Here is a 22,011-nt window from a genome sequence, read left to right as displayed (position 1 = left end):
TATATGTGCATGTAGATTTCTCGTTCTAGTCTCTTCTACCCCTCAAACAAAATTTTCTTGTAACTGTCAATGCAATTTTCTTTTCGCCTCTCTTTTTACTCCACAACCTGCTCCAAAATACATACATACTCATGCCACTGTCTCTAATGGTGCTCATTTTCATCCCTGTAGGAGATACAGCAGCGGCATGGTCTGGCCAACTCCATCTCCTCCTACCTAATTAAGCCCGTCCAGAGGATCACCAAGTACCAGCTGCTCCTGAAGGTATATCCCTTCTCCATTTTATAATACATCATCCTCTACCACTTTACTGACCAGACAAGCCCAGGGAGTCTCAATTTTGCTTAAGGATTTGAACATTTCCACCTGAAAACCTTTCCTCTACTTAGGGAAGAACTTTAGAAATGAACCCAAGTAGTTATTGCTGGCTCCAGATTGTATATCCTATCTCCCAAAATGCTAGATGCTTACTTTGGTGAAAAAGAGTAGATATGGACTTAGAAGTACGTAATTATTTTCCCACCCATTCACCATACATCTTTAAGGAATTGTCATCCCAAATAGTGGCTTGCTCTCAGAGCTTGCTGTCACCCTCCCTTCTGGGACAGGTTTCTACTACTCGCCCCTTCTGCTAGGAGGAGATGTTCTCAAGGATAGCGCTAGTATACTCTGGAAGTAGATGCCATCCTGGCCACTGCCATTCATTGCATAAATATGTTTTTTTTTTAAGACTTTGAGTTTTAGGGGGAAAGATAATCAAAGCTTGCATGCTAAATGCATTGACTCTCTTGTGTTTGTAGGATTCCATATGGAGCCAAAGAAGAGATGTGCATTTTCTCTAAACGTTTTCCTTTAAAAGTCAGATAATCATAGTATGTAAAATACTAAGTAATTTAGTGTGATGCTTCTCATAGAAAGGTACACTGTCAACCTGAATATGACATTTCTGGGAAATTCATTCTAGGAAATCACTATTATAAGCAGCTATTTAACCCCCCTTGTATATTAATTCTTAAGTTGTAAGGATAGTATTTCCCCTCACTTTGATCATTGATTGATCCTCAACTGTAAAAGATAAAGGGATGGGGGTCAGGCGATAGCACAGTAGGTTAATTGCACATGGCACAAAGCGCAAGGACCAGCATAAGGATCCCTGTTCAAGCCCCCAGCTCCCTACCTACTGGAGAGTCACTTCACAAGTGGTGAAGCAGGTCTGCAGGTATCTGTCTTTATCTCCCCCTCTTTGTCTTCTCCTCCTCTCTCATTTTCTCTCTGTCCTATCCAACAACAACAACATCAATAACAAAAATAACCACAACAACAATAAAAAAAACAAGGGCAACTAAAGGGAAAAAAATAGCCTCCGGGAGCAGTGGATTTGTGGTACAGGCACTGAGCCCCTGTAATAATCCTGGAGGGATAGTGAACAATGTGTTATTAGTAATTAATTTTCAGAGATCATCTGATAAAATTCAGCTCATGTTTAGAGATACCTACAGAATCTCAAGTATACTAGTTTCACTAAACTTAAAACCCAGTCTAGTTCAAATCTAGAGTCTTTGGAGTCCTTAACACTTGTGGTTCCATTACGAAAGAAGTGGGGACAGCAGTGAGTCTGTCACCTGGACCTCTCTCCTCATCTGAGAGGGCAGCATCATACATCATTGGTTCTTTTTAGTCTTCTTTGATTATCCTTCTTCATGTCTTAAGAAGAAACTACAGAATTCTGCTTCTAAGCACTCAATCATCCAACCCTACACAATGTCTTAGAGCACTACAACACAGCTTCATGTCTTTGCCTTTTATTAAAGACCAGTGTTAGAAATACTGTGTCCCAGAGGGATAGAGAATGGGAAAGCTATTGGGGAGGGGATGGGATATGGAGATTGGGTGGCGGGAATTGTATGGAATTGTACACCCCCTATCCTATGATTTTGTTAATGTCTCCTTTCTTAAATAAAAAAAGAAAAGAAAAAAGAAATACAGAGTGGAAGAAATCTCAACAATTTGGGCAGAACTTGTTTCAGAGATGTTATCTGCTTGTTTTGGAAAATTTCCTACATTGGAAATTTAAATGAAATCTTAAATTAGTGGAAGGATATGTTCTCATGAAAAATCATGTGTTTTCTGCCTTTAAACCACAAGAGCTACGAGTTCTTTTTTTTTTTTCCTTTAATTCAGATATTTTAGTGTTTCATTCTCTGATTAGTTACACTTTTCCTTAGCCCATACTTCTGCTGATAATTATCCTCTCCTTCCCTAATCCACTTCATGCTTAACCCTTCTAATTTATTTTCATTGTACAAGTATTTAATTTATATATATATATTTTGTGTATTTTGTGGTAACCTAAAATTTTCTCAGAAATTAGTATGTTCTTGAAATTTTTAAAAAGTTAAAAAAAAGTTTATTTGCCTGTTCACATTACCAATATTTTAAATCAACTAAGATGAATTCTAACAGAAGAACAAAAGAAGAGGTAAGTTTGTGGCTAACTGACATACACACAGAAAAATTAAGAACTGAAAACTTGGTCATAATGAAACTCTAAAATTATTGGAGAAACAAAGACAAAATAAGTTGGCCTTTTTAAAATGTGCTGGTAGCAGAGTCCCTCCTAAATAAACCAAAAAATAGTTTGCTGAGTTTTTACTATAAGCAAATAATATGGGATTTATTTTCTTATTAAGGTCAATTTTATTCAAAGTGAATTGCTACTTAATTGTTAGTGTCCTCTCTGAGTTTATCACCTTAGGTGTTGCATGAAAGTAAAATGTACATGTCGTTTGATATTCTCCAAATAAATCTGTTATAGCTATCCTTTTGGAAACTGATTTAAACCAAGCAGATATAAACTATAGCAAGACTCTAAGAAGATATTATTGACTTTGCTGATAGATTGATGGGCTCTCTAAACTGCTTTTAGGGCTAAGCTAATAGGTGTTTTCTGATGCTAAAATATTTCTAGTTTTCCTCTTATGCTTCTGCGTCAAGAGTTCCCTTGATAATATATGACAACAGATATGGGAGAGTTAAAATTAGGAAAAGAGTAGGGAGAATAGGAGAACTTGAAGTTGTAAAAAATAAGTACAGCTTTCTAAACAATTATGCCATTACACTGATTGGAACAAGGACAGAGCAGAGAACTGATTGTGTATGTTTCTCAAACATGTGCTCTGGGAGATTCTTCTATGGACGTTGAAAGCTCCCTTTCTCCCATGGGATGTATCCAAGCTAGCGTAAAGGATTGGGTTTTTCTATCAAATGCTTACTAATTTGATAACTTTAAAAGTAAGAAGCTTTACTGTTTATTTCAAGGATATATAAATAAGTTAAAGACAGAGGGGACACAGAAATCTAGAGTCAGAGCCTCCAGTCCATTCTTACAGCATCAGGGTGTGCTGTGATATAAAGTATCTAAATGATATCTGTCACATCTAATCACATACCCTGAAGGGAACCATCTCAGCCATGAAAAATGCTTACTTTCAGGGCTGGGGAGACAGCATAATGGTTTTTATAAAAGATTATCATGCTTGAGGCTCTGAGGTCCCAGGTTCAATCCCCAGTACCACCATAAGCCAGAGCTGAGCAGTGTGTTGGTCTTTCTCTCTGTATATCTCCCTTTCTCTCATTAAAATAAATTTTAAAAACATTTTTAAAAATGCTTATTTTCTACTTAGTTGCATAGCTTTTGTGATACTTTCCAGAGAGCCATGTCCTTAAAGCCACGCATTCCAGATTTGTTTACCATAAGAAGTCCTAGGCAGGCCAGATATGTCCTGCTGAAAACATTCCAAGGATAAGGACTTTCCAGCTAGCAAGTACCATCAGTGTATTTTGCATGTTTGCAAAGTTTGATCTGGTCGGCTTACTCTGTCCATCTGTCCTTCCCATTACCCCCTCACAGAAGAGTAAATATAGATGCAGATCTATTTGTTACTGTTGCCTTCCCACTGTTGGAGTAAGCAAGAGCCAATGCCCCTGATAGGAAAAATGGAAAACCAGTATTCCTCTGGTTTGGGTAAAATCGTTCTAAATAGTCTTTATGAGTCCTTAACTGGAAATTATCTCCTCTCCACCAAACTTGATACTTCATATTTTCATAGACATGAAATGATCTAGTCTCCGATGATGAAGTAGAGAGGGAATATTCTAGGAAACCTCTATGTGGTAGAGGATATGAGAGACACATCATTGTTAGGAAGGACTGAGTACTGGATCTGGATTCAAGAGACCTAGATTCAACCCCCTATATGATCTCCAATGAATCCCATCACCTGGAGAAAATCTTCATCCCTCTTATTGACAGTCACTTTATCTGACAGTGAAATGACCAGTCTAGAATTTCATGTTAACCCCAAGTTATGTATTCCATCCTATATTATCTAAAAAACTGTTGTAATGAATCAGTTGGTATAACCTTACAATGCCTATAATCTCAGCTTGCTCTCATTATGGTAGAAGTTCAGGCATAGAGGTGTCTAAATAAAAGTGGTGCTAGCAGTAGATGTGCAGTGATATATCAGTGTGGTGTGTTCTTTTTTGTCCTTTTTGTCTTCTCTTGATTTCACAGAACAGCATTTTTCCCTGCACTTTTCTCAGGAAATTCCATTTTTTTAGGAAAGTAGCCCTGTGACTGAAAATGCCCTAGCTATTGATGGATCGTACCAGACATTTGAAAGTTGGATTATACTGAACTGAGGAAGCACAGCCAGAGAAAACATAGTGGTTGGATTCTTTGGGGCTAATGCTCAATCTACTTCAGCCCACTTTCTTTATACTTTATTTATTTACTTATGTATTTATTTGCTTTTTTATTTTTGGTCGTATTGCCACCAGGGTTATCATTGTGGCTTGGTGCCTGCAGTATGAATCCACCACTCCCTGTAGCCATTGTTTCCTTTTCCTTTCTATATTATTTGATAGGACAGGGATAAATTGAGAGAGGGGGAGGAGATAGGGAGAAAGATAGACACCTGAAGACCTGCTTTACTATTCATGAAGCATCCCTCCTACAGGAGAGGAGCAGGGGTTCAAATTCAGGTCCTTGTGCATGGTAATGTGTACACTCAACTGGGTGATCCACCACCTGCCCCCTCCCTTTCCCTATACTTCAGAGAGAACAATTACAGAGAATAAAACTGCTGTAGAATTGTCTTGGTGGGAAAACTAAAGGAAGTGGTTCTAATGGTCTAAATTTCCCCCCCAGGAACTTTTAACTTGCTGTGAAGAAGGGAAAGGGGAGCTCAAGGATGGGCTGGAAGTGATGCTCAGTGTCCCAAAGAAAGCCAATGATGCCATGCATGTCAGTATGCTGGAAGGTAATGTCCTCCCTGTCCCCCTGCCCTCCACCCCCCAGTCTCCTCCTTTCTTAAGACCAAGGAGCATGTGTGGTGGGAGTTGGGGTGGGGAGGAGTGGTGTGAAGTCAGGCAATAAGCAAAACTGGAGGAGAGGAGCAAAACTGGAGGAGAATAGAAAGCAAAACTGGAAGAGAGGAGAAAGTGCTTCACAAGTCCTTAGGAAATGTGAGAGGAACTCCTTGAGGACCAACTGGCTAACACTATGTCTCTAGGTAGGTCAAGGCCTAAGCCTATCAGGTATATGAAGAACTTGCTGCCTCTGAGGCAGCTAGAACAATCCATCATCATCCTTACTAGAAAGGTGTTATAGCCCTAGCCCACAACAGTTTATCTGCTAACATTTATATTACATATCATCAAATTACATAGGAATCCTTATAAGCAGAATGTGCACAGTGTCTTCAGTTTTATGCTCTTTTTATCAAGTGAAAAAAGTACAGTCAGATAAATCTGATAAGACTGCACTACATCCACTTCACTGAAACTGTATTCCTGAGACCCAGAAAACTGATAGAGGGCGATACCAATGAAGTGATATCAACCCTACAAAACAGATGGGAAGAGCAGCCACACTGAGGTGGGAGTTTTTAGATGAGTCATCCTAGTCTGGGTTGACAAATAAGTGTTAAGGGAAGTAAGTGTACTCTGTTGTAAATATGTAAATCTGTGGGCTGTTTTCCTTTTCTAGGATCTGTCTCTCCCCTCTTCCATCACTTCCCTTTTCTGTCCCTATTAAAAGACTTGGTCAGGCCTGGGTACTTCCTGGTTACCACAGGTTAACACTAGGTTACCACAGGGACCCCAATTCCACATGTAAGGAGTCCTAGTTATCTTCTCACACAAAACACTAAGCATCTGAGTGTATTATTATTGTCAAAACTTCACCGATCCTTTATTTTTTTATTTGATACTGTCCTCTACCCCCAATCTGGGTGTCCTCTGAAAATACCTTTTTCCTCTAGTCTGTCCCTGACCTGTATTCTGGATCCAGCTTCTCTTGAGTTTGGTCTGTTGACCATACTTGTCAGAAGTGGAAATTCATGGGCTTCTCCCCACATCTACTGAATCCCAGTCTTTTGGAGGATGATGAGGGATGGAAATATATTTTCTCAAGCTCTGTGGATAAATATTATGTACTCTAAAGTTCAGAACCCCTGTAAAGTGTGTTAAGTTGTAAATAAAAACTACGGAAGGCTCCTAAACCACATTATACAGGAGTAAAGAGAAGAGTTATCGAAATATAGGAAATAAAGCAAAGGCGGGCAGGTGGTGCTTCCCCCAATTGAGCATGCACATTACCATGTGGAAGGATCCAGATTCAAGCCCCCATGCAGGGGGAAGCTTCATGAGCAGTGAAGCAGCACTGCAGGTCTGTCTGCTTGTCTGTTTGTGTACCTTCTCTCAATTTCTCTCTGTCCTATCAAAGTATAAAGGGAAAAAAGGCCACCAAGAACTGTGGACTCAAGGTGCAGGCACCAAGCCACAGCAATAACCCTGGTGGCAATTTAAAAAAAAGCAATGAGAAAGTGGAGTCAAGGATGCTCCGTCTGGCAGTGTTGTTCCCAGCCCCACTCAGAGCCCTAGTAAGTGGTAAAGAGCAGTGGAGGAAAAAGGAAATATAAGGTTGGCATTGCAGAAGATGCCGGTGGTGTTCACGGGAGATGGTGCAATATAGGCAGCATGATACAGTTAAATTATAATACTGAGGACCTTTCTACACAGGTGTTCCAGAGTCTTGAGAAATCAACACAGAGAGAAAAGACCCGTGGGTGCTAAGGGTTATGAAAGCTTTTCTCCTGGAGGGGTGTGGAGCATGGCACCCACATGTAACTCTGAAAAAACTCCATTGGGTGGAAATGGGTGTTTTTCAGGGTTTGATGAGAACCTGGATGTCCAGGGGGAACTGATTCTTCAAGATGCCTTTCAAGTATGGGACCCGAAGTCACTAATCCGGAAGGGACGGGAGCGGCACCTGTTCCTCTTTGAGATTTCCTTGGTTTTTAGCAAGGAAATCAAAGATTCTTCAGGACACACAAAATATGTTTACAAGAACAAGCTACTGGTAGGTTGGGCAGTTGTGGTAAGACTAGACTGCTGTAGCCATAGAGTTCTTGGGCAGGAAGGGATCTTGAAACATTCAGCCCCTGATACCTTGCCAAAACTATCTTGGACCAATGAAAATGCCCCTGTTTGAAAAAAAAACTTCCACCCTCAACTCCTACTTCTGCATTTGACAGTTCACAGTTCTTTCTGTTTGTTTCCAGCACCTCTCTTTGCCTTCCCTTCCTACTTCCTGCTAATCAAAGCCTGCAGATCTTTTCATCCTGAGTGAAAGAATATCCAGTCTGTTTAAGTTTGATTGACAGAAGGCCCTCCCTCGGTCCTCTCCTCTTTGTTATCTTCCCCTTCCCACCCCAGCCCTAAGTTTTCCCACTGCCCTGCCCTTCCCTTCCAGCCTCTCACAGGCATTTCCTGTCTACAGACCTCAGAGTTGGGTGTGACCGAGCACGTAGAGGGTGATCCCTGCAAATTCGCCTTGTGGTCTGGGCGCACCCCATCCTCAGACAATAAAACAGTGCTGAAAGTAAGTACTGCTCTCTGCTGAGCACAGATCAGGATTGAGGGAAGGTGAGGGTGGAGGGCTATGGTCATGTTACACCTGAACACAGGGACCTCCACTAAGCCATTGGTCTTTTTGGGTATGGAGAAGTAAAGTCTCTCATGAAAGCAGACTTGAAATCTTGAAGGCCAGTGATCTTTTCAAATACATGCACTTGTATGAGAATATAAGAAAGAGGACAAAGAGTGGCCTATTGGGCTTCCCCAACAGAGTCCATTTAAATATGCTCTATCCATTTGTTCCCTTCAAGTGGAAAGAGCAACATTTGACCTGTGTCAAAAGTCATTTTGATTTGCTCAACATTCATTCAGTATTTTTTAAATATTTATTTATTCCCTTTTGTTGCCCTTGTTGTTTTATTGTTGTAGTTATTGTTGTTGTCATTGATGTCATCACTTTTGAATAGGACAGAGAGAAATGGAGAGAGGAGGGGAAGACAGAGCGGGAGAGAAAGATAGACACCTGCAGACCTGCTTCACCGCTTGTGAAGAGACTCCCCTGCAGGTGGGGAGCCGGGGGCTCAAACCGGGATCCTTAGGCAGGTCCTTGAGCTTTGCGCCACCTGCACTTGCTGCACTACCACCCGACTCCTTCACTCAGTATTTTTTCCTAAATGTGGTATGCATATAGAATGTTCTGCTCAGTGCTGTGGAGGAGAAAGTAGGCATATGGAGTCTATTCTCTGAGAATTCTCTAGAAGCTCTAGCAAACCATACTACCATGGGGAGTGTGTTGACTGAGACAAGTATCAGGAGGAGACATTTCTCTAAATGAAGACCTCAAAATTGGGTGTGGCTGGGCACATAGGGAGTTATCCCTGCAAATTTGCTTTGTGGTCTGGTAGACCCTGTCCTCAGACAATAAAACAGTGCTGAGAGGGCATACAACAGAGCACAACAGGAGTTGAGTCATTAACCTACCTGAGAAGGGGAGTGCCCATCACCTGGAATAAGATGCTCTGACCATGACAAAATCTTCACATTGTTCATTTTGCACTGCCAACATAACTGCTCCCTGTTATAAGGCAGAATTACTTTAAAACAATCCCATGAAGACATGTGGAATATTCATGGATTAGTAGCCATGTCTATAATTAACAGGTGTACCAGGCTAAAAACTCAAATGGTATAAACCTGCATAGCCATAGTAAGTATTGAGTATCCTGACATACACCATACCAGTGGTCCAGTAGAGCCACTGCCTTTTAATTGCTCCCTTGCCTACCCTCTCCATTTCCCCCTCCCTCAAACATCCCCAGAATTTGGTTTCTGAAGTATGAATCAATGACTCCATGAAGGAGCCTCCAGATACTGCTCCAGCCTCAGCACAGGTATCAATATTGGGCAGTGCTTTAAAGGTTGTTAAACACTTTGAGCGTCAGGGGCTGTCTAAGTCTACATTGAGTCTTGAGGTCATTACCCTGTTTTAGGAGATAGCAAATTTTATGCCTCATAGTGAAGAGTCACAAGTATATAGAGTTAGAAAAAAAATTCCTCAAATAGTATGTTCAATTATAATGAATTGGAACCTGCAAGCAAGTGTTAAGAGCTTTTTCAGCAGGGTGAAGGGAAATGGGGTTCTCACTCTTTCTCCCTATGGCACTCCAGGCCTCCAACATAGAAACCAAGCAGGAGTGGATCAAGAACATACGAGAGGTGATTCAAGAAAGGATCATTCACTTGAAAGGAGCTTTAAAAGAGCCAATTCAGCTCCCCAAAACACCAGCCAAACAGAGGAACAATAGTAAGAGGTAACCAGCATCTCTTCCGAGCACTACCTCATCTGTTTCTGGAAGTGGGAAAAGAAATAATAGAGGAATGAACCTTTGCTTCTACAAGGGCATTGCATTTTCTTTAGGTAGCATCCTTCTTCATGAAATACTGCCAGTTTCTACCTCCTATAAGTTAACTTTAAGCATCTCACCAGTTATTCTCAGTTAATTCAGCAGGGCTTCAATGAGCACCTCTTGAGAGACACTCTGCTAGGTATTTAAAGAAGGTGAAAGGAGTGTCAGACAAGTCCTTCCTACTCCCCCAGGAACAGTAAATGCTGGGAGAATCCATAGAGAGTGCACTTCAGATGAGAACCAGAATGGAGTGTGTGAGGAAGTTTTAGATAAAGAAGTGAACCATGAATAGGAAGTTCTCTGGACTGAATAGTCATAGGACTTTGTGTACTATAATGCTGGAGGAGTGGTGTGGTAGGGTTATCACTGCAACTCTTACTGAGGATACCTTTCCCCCCGCCCCAGTCCTCATTTTCATTCATGCAAGATAAGAAAGGTGATCAGGTAGAAAAGGACTCATTCTTGTGTCACTATATTGACAGCAGTCCTTTTTGGAGAGGCACTTAAAAATAAAGCATATACAGAGTCAGGCTTTAGCACAGCAGATTAAGCGCACAGGTGGTACAAAGCACAAGGACCAGCATAAGGATCCCGGTTCAAGCCCCCAGCTCCCCACCTGCAGGGGAGTCACTTCACAGGTGGTGAAGTAGGTCTGCAGGTGTCTATCTTTCTCTCCCCCTCTCTGTCTTCCCCTCCTCTCTCCATTTCTCTCTGTCCTATCCAACAATGATGACAACAATAATAACTACAACAATAAAACAAGGGCAATGAGGGAGTAAATAAATATTTTTTAAAAAGAAAGCATATAAAGGCCTTCATACAAATTTTGAGAAGAAATCACAGCAAAGTCAGTGTACTGTGAGTGGTGGTCATTGGTGGCAGCAGGCTCACATCTCCTTTATTCATAAAATGAAATAAATTATAAATATTTAACTGACCCTTTGGTGCTAACCAATATATCTAAGCTGGGGAGCCACTTCAGTGCCAATAAAGTAGCAGCATTCATTAGAAGAGAAGTGAGATGACAAAGGTCAAAGTACCTCTATTAGTCAGAAGCCCCAGTATTTACATGTCCAGGACCCTGTTGCCTTTCAGTGCTGGAGGGACAAATGGTGCCAGTGTTGGAAGAGGAGTTGTTCTGGTTTCAGTTACCTGTGTTCAGACCTAGGTAAAGTCTAGTACTAGAGATATACCCAGTTTCATTACTCCTACCTCAATTAAGAGGATAGAAGAGAAATAGCTAGAAATACAATGTCCAGGACCATAGAGGTGGGAAATAATGCATCTGAGGTTGGCTATGGATACTTTGGGAAAGAACCCCATTTTCCTATAGTAGGAGAGTTTGAGCATTTCTAGAACATGGGAAGGATATATCTTGGAAATAATATCACCTTTTCATTGTCATTTTTCTATGATGAGAGGGTGAGAATCCATGGCTACACTCTACAAAGAATAGTCTGTTATTTCATTAGCTTGGCTCCCTAAATGGAGACAGAGTTTATGGAGGAGTAGATTGGCTTGGTGACTGCCACCTACACTCCTGGATATGGCCCACACATCCCTCAGAACTAGCTTCATCTGGAAAGGACCAGAAGGGTCTGCAATCGGCCAGAATAGTGGGAAGCCATAAGTACAGCCAACTTTTAAATATCTACAAATGGTGGGGTTCAGTGGCCCAGATCAACCAAAACAACAGATGATCTAAAATCTTATATTTTTGGTTTTGAAATGCATCACACAATTCTTTTTACAGCAGACTCTCCCTCCCACAAATGTGTGGCTTATATTATTAAAAAAGTTGGCATTTCCAAAGCCCACAAGTGCTGGAGTGAGAGTGGGAAAAAACACTTTTTATGATGAGCAGACACTGTATTTATATTCATCTATGCACATGTGTACCTCACATGCACATACATATTCACCTGCACTCTTTAGATTGCCAGGTGGCTTCAATATATGGGTATTTTACCCAGTGGTAACGTTCTTAGGCCATGAGTTCCCCCTTTCCACTAATGTCATTATATCTCTATAAGCTATATCAGAAGGTAGGACTTTCAGAAAGGCTGCATGGAAATTAGCTATCATTTCCTGCACTAATGTAGCCAGCCTTTACCCCACATCTCCTTCAGTTTTCCTTGACAGACCATTCAGTCTTCATCAGTTCACAGGTAGTTTCTCCTCTTTGGCCCTGAATGTGTGCTCAGTACAGGATCAGCACATGATTCTAAAGGTGGAAATTTGAAGAAATATTTGAGTGGGCAGCCATGTAGTCCATGGGCGCAAGAGTAAGTCCCAATGCCAAAAGTGCTCTCAGGAGATTGTGTTCTGAGATTGCCAGATGCACAGCTGGCTCTAACACTGCTGTGAGATCTCTGACTATCCATCCTTCTGTCTTTTGAAGATGCCTTTATCTTCTGGGTTGACCGTAAATCATTATAAATAAACATGAAATCAATCTTCTTCTTCTAGCGTTTGCCCTTCTTCCGTAGCCAGTTAATGGCTTTGAAAGTGACTGGGATCCATGTGGATTCAGTCAGCTAGGAAGGATCGTCAGTTTCCCCAATGAATGGGTACTCACGGGATGCACCACGGGAAGGTCGATCCAATGCTCATCAAATGAAGGCAATAAACTCCTCCTCCATGCTTAGGAATTTAAGGATCTAAAATCAGAACTTATCAGTCTTCCTGGGAAAAAAATCTTACTACCTTTACTTGAACAGAAGAAGCATGTCAAAAAGAAGAGCTAAGATAAAAGAAAAGAATGTTATGGTTCTGTTTTCTTTATAAGCTAATTATGAACCAACTACTATTCTAGTACCATGTGCAGTCTATTTGAATACCTTGAATTCTGGGATCCCAGAGGTTCTAAGAAGTAGATGCCTTTTTCTGCTGCTTATTAATAGACCCATTTTCTTAGCTTTTTAAAATTCACCCTCCCACCACCACTGAAGCATGAGCTGGAAGAACTATGAGAAAGAGGCCATTTTGTGTTCATTTATCAACATAGTGATTATGGATATACTAAGTGCAAGAGATGGCATTAGTGGAAATAATATAGAGCTGCTCCCTTTTGTGGGATAATTTTAGACAAATCCACACTAAAAAGTGCTGAGGTTCTGCCCTACGAGCCCAGCTGGAAATCCATGTATGCTCTAAACCCACAGGGTTCCCCCCCACCCCCACCCCTATTTTTTTTTCTCTCTTCTTCCCACAGGGATGGAGTGGAGGATGGTGACAGCCAGGGAGATGGGAGCAGCCAGCCAGACACCATCTCCATTGCCTCTAGAACATCTCAGAACACAGTGGACAGTGACAAGGTAGGACACTGTCCCAACCTTCTTTTCTCCAAGATTTCTTTTTAGCTTAACCAGGAGTGCAAATACTTTGGGTGACTTTATCCTGCTGTGGAGTCTAATATCAGGAGTTGTTTGTCTCTCTATCCCAGCCAAAGGAGGGGAAAACAGGGCTGGAGTTGGTATGTCACAGTATGGAGATCGTATTTCTTTTTTTTATTTTTATTTTTTATTTATTTATAAAAAGGAAATACTGACAAAACCATAGGATAAGAGGAGTACAACTCCACACAGTTCCCACCACCAGAACTCTGTATCCTATTCCCTTTTTTGATAGCTTTCCTATTCTTTAACCCTCTGGGAGTATGGACCCAAGGTCATTGTGGGATACAGAAGATAGAAGGTCTGGCTTCTGTAATTGCTTAGCCACTGAACATGGGCATTGACAGGTCTATCCATACTCCCAGCCTGCCTCGTTCTTCCCCTAGTGGGGTAGGGCTCTGGTGAATTGGAGCTCCAGGACACACTGGCAGGGTTGTCTGTTCAGGGAAGTGTGGTTGGCATGATGGTAGCATCTGGAACCTGGTAGCTGAAAAGAGAGTTAACATATAAAACCAAACAAATTGTTGACTAATCATGAAACTAAAGGCTGGAATAATGCAGGTGAAGAGTTTGGGGAGGGGCGGTCTCCAATCTGTAGATAGCTAGTAGGCATATTTTAGTTATATTCCAAAGGGCCTGTGGCTATACTAGGTTTTTGTTTTTTTTCCCTGAGCCTGAAATCTGATATGCAGTTGGATCCTAGTTATTGTCTGGGGAGATGATGTCATGGCTGGAAAAAGGACCAGAAAGCTGGATCAGGGAAGAGAGTAGGTCCCTAATATGGGAAAGGTGTATAAATATTGTTGACTGTAAACCCCATTGATTTGATGTGATCTGGGGCCCATATTCAGCTTAGAAGCCTATGTGACCTCTGCATCCCTGTAGATCTGAGCTTACATTCTGTAATCATGAGTAGGAACATACCAAGCTACCCAATATCAGGACCCATCTTCCTCAGGTGTAGCATAGAGTATGTTGTCCAGCCTCCCTTTGGAGGATGGAACATTCTCTACCATTGTTGATCCAAGTTGAGGGCAAGGTCCTATGGGGGCCCAGAAAGGGGTCTGTTTTGTTGTTCCTGACAGAGATGACCAGTAACAACAGAGATAAGGATTTATTCGAGATCTAGGCCTATCATGTCTGTTTGGGAATCTCAAGACTCCCTGACTAGGGCGCCAGCTGATGGGGTGGCCTGATAGTGACTAAAGAGTCATTGTTAAAGTTTGCCAGTTTCTTACCCTTATTCAGCTTTTGCAGTCCTTGCTTTGATAAAGATAGCTTGGGAGTGAGGTAAATATAATAGGAAACAGGTGATGAGGGTATCAGCTCTTCAGCCTCATTACACGTGTGAGACCTTTCCTTTCATAGGATTCTCTAATTCCATTCCAGGTGGTTCACTTCCTAACAAAGTCCCAAAACCTAGATATAGACCAGGTCCCAAGAGATAGGGCATATGTTCACATGTATCCATAAATTAGGGCAAAATATATACCTGAAAGCACAAGTACACAATAGTCTACAGTGAGTCAGTATGAAGTTCATAAGGAGATCGTATTTCAAGGGATAGACTATTCAGCCAAACCCTTCACATTGTGGGAACTCAGCAAAGTAGCAAGAGAAACTAGTGAGTGAATCCAGGTCTCCCCACCTTCTGAGGTGCCCCATCTAGGATGCTTGGGCCATTCTGCCTTCTGAGAGCCTGGACCACAGGCAGGTTGAGACTGGAATAGTCTCCTGAGACTTTAGTGGCTACAACTGGCTTATATTTACAATAATTTGAATGTAGCTCATCTCAAAGTTATACTAAAACCCTTGATTTGGAAATTCTACAGAGTTGCTGTTTAAAAGATTGGAGAATTCTAATGGAAACTTCTGTGGGCCAGATGGTTGAGACTCTTGCTTCTGAGGACAGAGAACTAAGAAGTGGTACATGAAACCACTTGTAGTTATGTGAGAAAGTCTGGTTACTTGCTCTTTCACATTTTGAATAAGTATGTACAAGTAAAGACCTCTCCTGGGTAAAAGGTATCCAAGTAGTAGTACATATGCTCAGGCTAAATTCAGCTGCTTTTGCCTCCAACCCTACCCCTCATTTGCTTACCCTAGAGTCAGAAGGAGGTGATATTTTGCTACATCTTCGCAATTTTATTAATGAGAGTATGACTTTTCAAAGACTATTTGACTTCAATTTGTCTTTGTCTACACCTAGTATTTTGGCCTATTCTTCCAATCTCAAGCAATGAGTGGCATCCTTGCTTCATTTTAGTTTTATACCTTGTGTGTAAGTTAGAAGGAAAAAAAAGATTACCTGAATTTGTTAGAATTTTTCCTAATTTTTTTCTTACTGGGGGAAAAAAAAGGACTATGCCCCTAAACCTTCTAAACTCATGGAACTAAGTTGCTATAATAATACCCCAGGATAGTATTCAGGAACTTTCAGTGTATTTCTATCTGATCACAAGTTTCTGAACCATTTTTTTTTTATTACCACAGTTGATGGAAGGCTTTGTTTTTATTTCTTTTATTTGCAAAACCATACAGAGAAAATTGTTTCTATACTTTCCTTTCTTCTCTTATTCGTTATTTAGAAATATCACCTAGAATGTCCTAAGAATAAAAGTATTCCTCTTTAAACACGCAGTGGGAGGTAAATAAAGTACAATGTTCAGATGGCCTATTAGTTTCATGATCTAGGGAATTTATTCCTTCCAGCTATTGCTCCATCTTCCTGGCAGCCCTCACTCAAATACTTGTACTAGAGCCTTTATTCTTAGGAAACCCTTGGTTTTAGCCATTCCTTATCTCCTGGCAAGGTAAATGATTCTAAATTAGAACACTTCTGAAAGCAGACATCTGAGGAATCCCGGTGCGTACATACTGTTCTATAAGTACAGAAACTGATGCCCAGAAAGACTAAGCAACTCACCCCCAGGAAGTTCTAGTTGTTAATGGAATTACTAGAACTCACGTAACCTAATTCATTGTTTTGTGTGGGGTAGGGAGGGTTCCCCTCTAAATGCCCAAAGTTCTGAACTCTCAACGCTAATATCAATTTAGCTGGTTAGTCTGCCCATTCTGCAAAAGCATTAGTCACATCTTTCTGGAAAAGCACCTTCCATGTACCAACTCTGTGCTGGATATTATAGAAAGATGTGGAATATTTTTTGAGTGTCAATTCCTATATGTGTACTTTTGTGTCATGTCTGTGTTTTTAGCTAGGCTGTTCAGCACTGATGGGGCAGAGATTATATTTGTCTATTTTACTGTGTTATCCTTAGCACACAACACACAGGGATGTTTAAGAAATTGGTGGCAGAGGTGTAGAGGCATCAGTACCCCTGAGCTTAGAGAATTCCAACATTGAAAAGCAATTAAAACAGGTGCTATAAAAACAATCAAATAAATATAATATTTGATATGCTAAAGGAACTTGTTTTCCTCCAAGGAGAAACCATTAGTTATCTGGAGAACCTGGCCTGTTGGGTTCTTTAATTGCCACTACTTTTTTGGGTAATTGGGAAAATTGAGTAGAGAGATGGGAGATAATGAGTCTATCATCCACATACCAAACCTGAAAAAAAAATTACTTAGAAATAGTAACCAGGGAGCCGGGAAGTGGTGCATCTGGTTAAACACATACAGCACTAAATGCAAGGACTACACAAGGATCTGGGTTTGAGCTCCTGGCTCCCCATCTGCAGGGTGGTCACTCCACAAGCAACAAAGCAGGTCTTCAGGTCTTCTTTCTCTCTTCCTCTCTGTCTCCCCCTCTCTCAATTTCTCTCTGTCCTATCCAACAAAATGGAAACAAACAAACAAACAAAAAAAGCACCAGGAGCAGTAGATTCATAGTGCTGGCACCAAGCCCCAGTGATAAACCTGGAAGAGAAAAGGAAGGAAGGAAGGAAGGAAGGAAGGAAGGAAGGAAGGAAGGAAGGAAGGAAGGAAGGAAGGACAGAAGGAAGAGAGAGAGAGAGAGAGAGAAGCAGGGAAAAAACAGTAACCATACGCCGTAATTTAAAATGCCCTTACTATTCTAACAAGAGTAGTGATAAGGCATAGTGATTTATATCTTCTTTAACCTGTACTTCTATTCATCATTGAAACAATTAACTGGTATATTTGAATAAATGTTAAAATTCAAATTCACCCCTAACTACAACCAGAAAACCATGAGACTGGTGTCCACTGATTTCCTCTTTTTTTTTTTTTTTGCTGCCAAGGTTATCAGTGCCTGCACTGCAAATCCAGTGCTCCTGGGGGCTATTTTTTCCTTTTGTTGCCCTTATTATTTATCATTGTTGTTATTGTTGTTGTTGTTGTTGTTGGATAGGACAGAGAGAAATCAAGAGAGGACCAGAAAACAAAGAGAGGGAGAGAAAGACAGACACCTGCAGACCTGCTTCACCACTTGTGAAGTGATCCCCCTGCAGGTGGGGAGCCAGGGGCTTGAACCGGGATCCTTGTGCCGGTCCTTGTGCTTCATGCCATGTGCGCTTAACCCACTATGCTACCGGCTCTCCTTCCCCCCCTCCACTGACTAGGTTAACAGACTAGTGAAGAGGTTAACAGACTCTGAAGAGCAGAAAAAAAATGAATGAACTAATTCAGGTAAAAGAACCATATTTAACATATAAGTAAGCACTTGTAGCTGACTGGGAGGCACCTCACAGGGACTAGAGTTATTTTAATAATGGATTTCTAGAAAAGAGCCCAGCCTTCCTCTTCTAAGCCAGAATAATAGAATAACGGACCTATGGAAATGGGCAGATGAGGAAAATATAGTTATTTTTAATATTGATTTATTTTCCTTTTTGTTGCCCTTGTTTAACATTGTTGTTGTTATTGATGTCATTGTTGTTGGATAGGACAGAGAGAAATGGAGAGAGGAGGGGAAGACAGAGAGGGGGAGAGAAAGACAGACACCTGCAGACCTGCTTCACCGCGTGTGAAGCGACTCCCCTCCAGGTGGGGAGCCGGGGGCTCGAACTGGGATCCTTGAGCTTTGCGCCATGTGTACTTATCCCACTGCGCCACCGCCCGACTCTGAAAATATAGTTATTAAAAGGACACGATAGAGAGCCCTAAGCAACTGTAGTACCCTAGGGCTCCACTCCTTGTGTGTGTTTTGTTCATGATGGTGTGGTACAGTGGAGGGAGTCTAAACACCCCTAGTTTCAAATCCTAGGTCTGACACTTATTCTGTGTGTTATATGAATTACTGTGCTCTGATGTCCCTGTTTGGAAAACAGAGGCAATACTGATTACATTATCTCATCTGGGAGACTAAATAAAAAATGCATTTGGCACCCCAGTAAAGATTCATTTCCACGAGTCAGATTGTAGCGCAGCGGGTTAAGCGCACATTGGCGCCAAGCTCAAAGACTGACATAAGGATCCCAGTTTAAGCCCCCAGCTCCCCACCTGCAGGTCTGTAGGTGTCTTTCTCTCTCCCTCTCTGTCTTTCCCTCCTCTCTCGATTTTTCTCTGTCCTATCCAACAACAATGACATCAGTAACAATAATAATAACAACAACAATAAAAGAAGGGCAACAAAAAGGAGGGGGGGAATTAGTATCCAGGAGCAGTGGACTGAGCCCCAGCAATAACCCTGGAGGCAAAAAAAAAAAATTCTTTTCCCACTCTTACTTATGGGAAAGCAAGTTTATATACCATGAGTAAGAATATACAGTGATTTAGCAATCTATGCAGTTATTTGAATGTTCTGTCTTGCAGTTGCGTCATTTGCTAACTAATTTCAGTAAGCCCTTCTATGTTAGACCTAAAGGGTATAACTTCTCACCTGCCTATAAACAGAACAGCTTTACTCTTCGTTCCATTTGCTAACCCCTGGAATCTAAGTTAACACTGACACATGGGTTAATTTATTTTATAATGGCTACCATCTGGCATTCATTTTAATTCTCAAATTGCACATTTGGCCAGTGGCAGTCTCTCAGGTTTTAGTTATTTGAAGATAGTTTTCTTTTTCTCCCTAACTTTTCTATTTATGACAACTTTCTCCAGATGCTCATTATGTTTTAAAAATCCTACTCTGTGGGTGGATGTGGTATGGAACTGTACCCTGTAATCTTATATAATCTTATAAACCACTGTTAATCACAAATACAAATCACTTAAAAATAAAAATAAAACCCTACCATGTCCTGGTTGCATTCTCTGGATTTATTCCATTGTGTGATAAACCAGGGTATATAGATAGAATAGTACATAACACTGCAGATGTTATCTAACTAATGTAAATTCAGCTCCTGTCTCTGGCTTGTTAAACCTCCATGGACTACCTTTATATAGGCTTGGTAACCCGAGTGTCAGATTACTTTATAGCATTCGTTTTTCTCTTCTTTAGTTCTGTACCATCATTCTTGCATTTTCTGAATATGACATATTTTATGCAGTATGTAAGCTGTATCTCCCAGCAGTATTGTATTAACATACTTTCTGTGGTTTCACTCATACTCTTAGGGAAAAAGAAAGAAAGAAAAGAAAAAAGATTGAGGGCAGACAGTGTTCAAACCACTCCTTCTTCACCCACTCCTTTAATACACTCAGAATCCTCCTTGTCAGACTCTTCTTCTTGGAAAGGACCCTTTATCACTTTTCTCCATAGTAGAGAACTGGGATTTTTTGCATAAGATATAAATCCTAGGGGAGTTGGTGGTAGCGCAACGGGTTAAGCGCACGTGGTGCAAAGCACAAGGACCGGTGTAAGGATCCTGTTTTGAGCCCCAGGCTCCCAACCTGCAGGGAGGTCGCTTCACAAGCAGTGAAGCAGGTCTGCAGGTGTCTGTCTTTCTCTCCCCCTGTCTGTCTTCCCCTCCTCTCTCCATTTCTCTCTGACCTATCCAACAACAATGACATCTATAACAATAATAACCAAAACAATAAGGGCAATAAAAAGTAATAAATAAATAAATATTTCAAAAAGTTATAAATCCTTCCTCCATGTGGAATCACTAGCAAAGCCAATAAGGGTGCATCAGAAAATGGCGTTAGGAAGTTTCCCCAAAGTTTGGTACTCAAATTATGTTCTACCATACCCTTCACCTATGCAAATAAATGTGCTTCATTACTTGGTGGTTTGTGTGCCTTCCTGTCCTGTGCAGGAATCTGTTCAATCTATTCTGAATAGAGTGTTTCACTGTGAAGAGTCTTTTGTTTACATGTCTACATGGGACTTCTCAAGCCACACTTCAAAGAAATTCCAAATTACAGAATTCTAGTCAAGTAAGACTGAGTAAAATGAAGCATCAGTGAAGAAGTATCTTTTTATTTGACACAATGGATTGTTTGTTGAATAATTTTAGCTAATGGTACAGAAATGGACATCTGCCCTGTGGTAGTACCTGTGCATGCATTTGCGATCTAAGTTAGTCTTGCTGGAAACACTCAATGAATGCTTGTCGTCTTAAATACTACAAACCACTCCTAGTTGGGATGCTCTGTATCCAAAAATCACTGTGAATTCTTAGATATGTTTAGGCTGGCTGGAAACATTGAAATTGAGTTGCAGATGCTATTCTCTGCAAAAACTATAAGGAAACAAACACTTCTGGAACATTGCATGGTTTATTGTGAATTTGAACAAGGAATTTTAGTAGCAAGCTACTGTGCTCTAAGATGTAAAAGATGCTAACAATGGCAAGGACTGCAGGGAAATGCTTAGAGAATCTATAAAATTTCAAGATCTAACTCAGTTTTTAAGCTCTGGAGTGTCAAATCAATGTAATGATTCATGACCAAGAACATTTTTTCACTGATAGTGCAGAATGACTCAATTTAGAGCTAGTGAGGAATCAACTAGGGAATAATCATAGAATTTTACAGTATCACTCATTATCATCTTGCTGTAACATGTTTATAGCAAGGGGCTGAGCAGCCTGTTTGTATGAACCTTCAGAGACTGGAAGACTATGGAGCCTCACTTAGTTTATCAGAACTTGGTAGTCTTGATGCCTGCATTCTGGAAGGGAACATGTAGCAAGATGATATATAAAAGGGTTATAGTCAGAAAGGACACAGCCCTGTATTGGCCTTTTATAGCCCTCCTTATTCATGCACTATATTGATATCCTATTACTCTTTAGCACATACTGGCAGGAATAGCTAAGACCAAAACAAATTCTAGCTATTCCCTAACTCGCTTGTAGTAGAAAGGAAATGTTTTACTAATAGCATCAGAGATCAAAAGTCACTCAGTTTTTATTCTAAAATAAAGTAGGATAATGTTGCAATTGGATGAACTTTCATGGAGTAGAATAAATAATTTTCCAGGGAAGTTTCTCAACTAGTAGGACACAGGACTTGCATGCCTGTGTCCACAGGACTTGTCTCCTGGTTCAAATTCAGACACCGCATGCACCAGGGTGGTATTCTGGCTTCTCTTCTGTGACTATCTCTATTATGAAGTAAATATTATAAATCTTTAGAAATTGATTTTACAAAAGAAAATTGATTTTCCCTGTGGAAATTAGTATTACAAAAGACTTTTATGCCTGAGGCTCTTTAGTTCTAGATTCAATGCCCTGCACCACTATAAGCCAGGCCTGAGCAGCCCTCTGGTAAGAGGGTGGGTGTGTATGTCAGAAGAAGAAAAACATATCCTCTCATTTAAATGAACTCATAAACAGAAAACAAATCCCAGAGAACAGGGATGGAGACATGTGCAAGAAAGGAGTGCAAGAAAATTGGAAGAAAATCCTTGGTTGATTCCCTAGACACAGAGTTCAAGACTAAGACTTCTCTGCATATGATTTATTGAAGTT

At 40.8% G+C, this 22,011-nt stretch overlaps 1 protein-coding gene across 26 annotated transcripts in view; it reads left to right on the top strand.

Moving 5' to 3' along the window:
- Nucleotides 1-22,011, top strand: part of KALRN (kalirin RhoGEF kinase) — an 866,834-nt gene that overhangs the window by 584,757 nt on the left and 260,066 nt on the right. For 15 of the 26 annotated variants that reach the window (XM_060198229.1, XM_060198225.1, XM_060198237.1 and 12 more), the window contains exons 28-33: nt 172-264; nt 5,213-5,324; nt 7,236-7,426; nt 7,847-7,948; nt 9,592-9,734; nt 13,045-13,147. In XM_060198229.1, coding sequence (XP_060054212.1) covers nt 172-264; nt 5,213-5,324; nt 7,236-7,426; nt 7,847-7,948; nt 9,592-9,734; nt 13,045-13,147 — 744 coding nt within the window. Of the gene's footprint in view, nt 1-171; nt 265-5,212; nt 5,325-7,235; nt 7,427-7,819; nt 7,949-9,591; nt 9,735-13,044; nt 13,148-22,011 lie in introns of all 26 variants that reach the window. The other 11 variants (XM_060198227.1, XM_060198226.1, XM_060198224.1 and 8 more) reach the window with 1 other exon arrangement.

Source organism: Erinaceus europaeus, chromosome 9, assembly GCF_950295315.1.
Source record: "Erinaceus europaeus chromosome 9, mEriEur2.1, whole genome shotgun sequence".
In the NCBI taxonomy this organism is placed as follows: domain Eukaryota; kingdom Metazoa; phylum Chordata; class Mammalia; order Eulipotyphla; family Erinaceidae; genus Erinaceus; species Erinaceus europaeus.
Note: the sequence above shows the minus strand (reverse complement) of the source record. Positions and strands in the feature narration are given on the sequence as shown.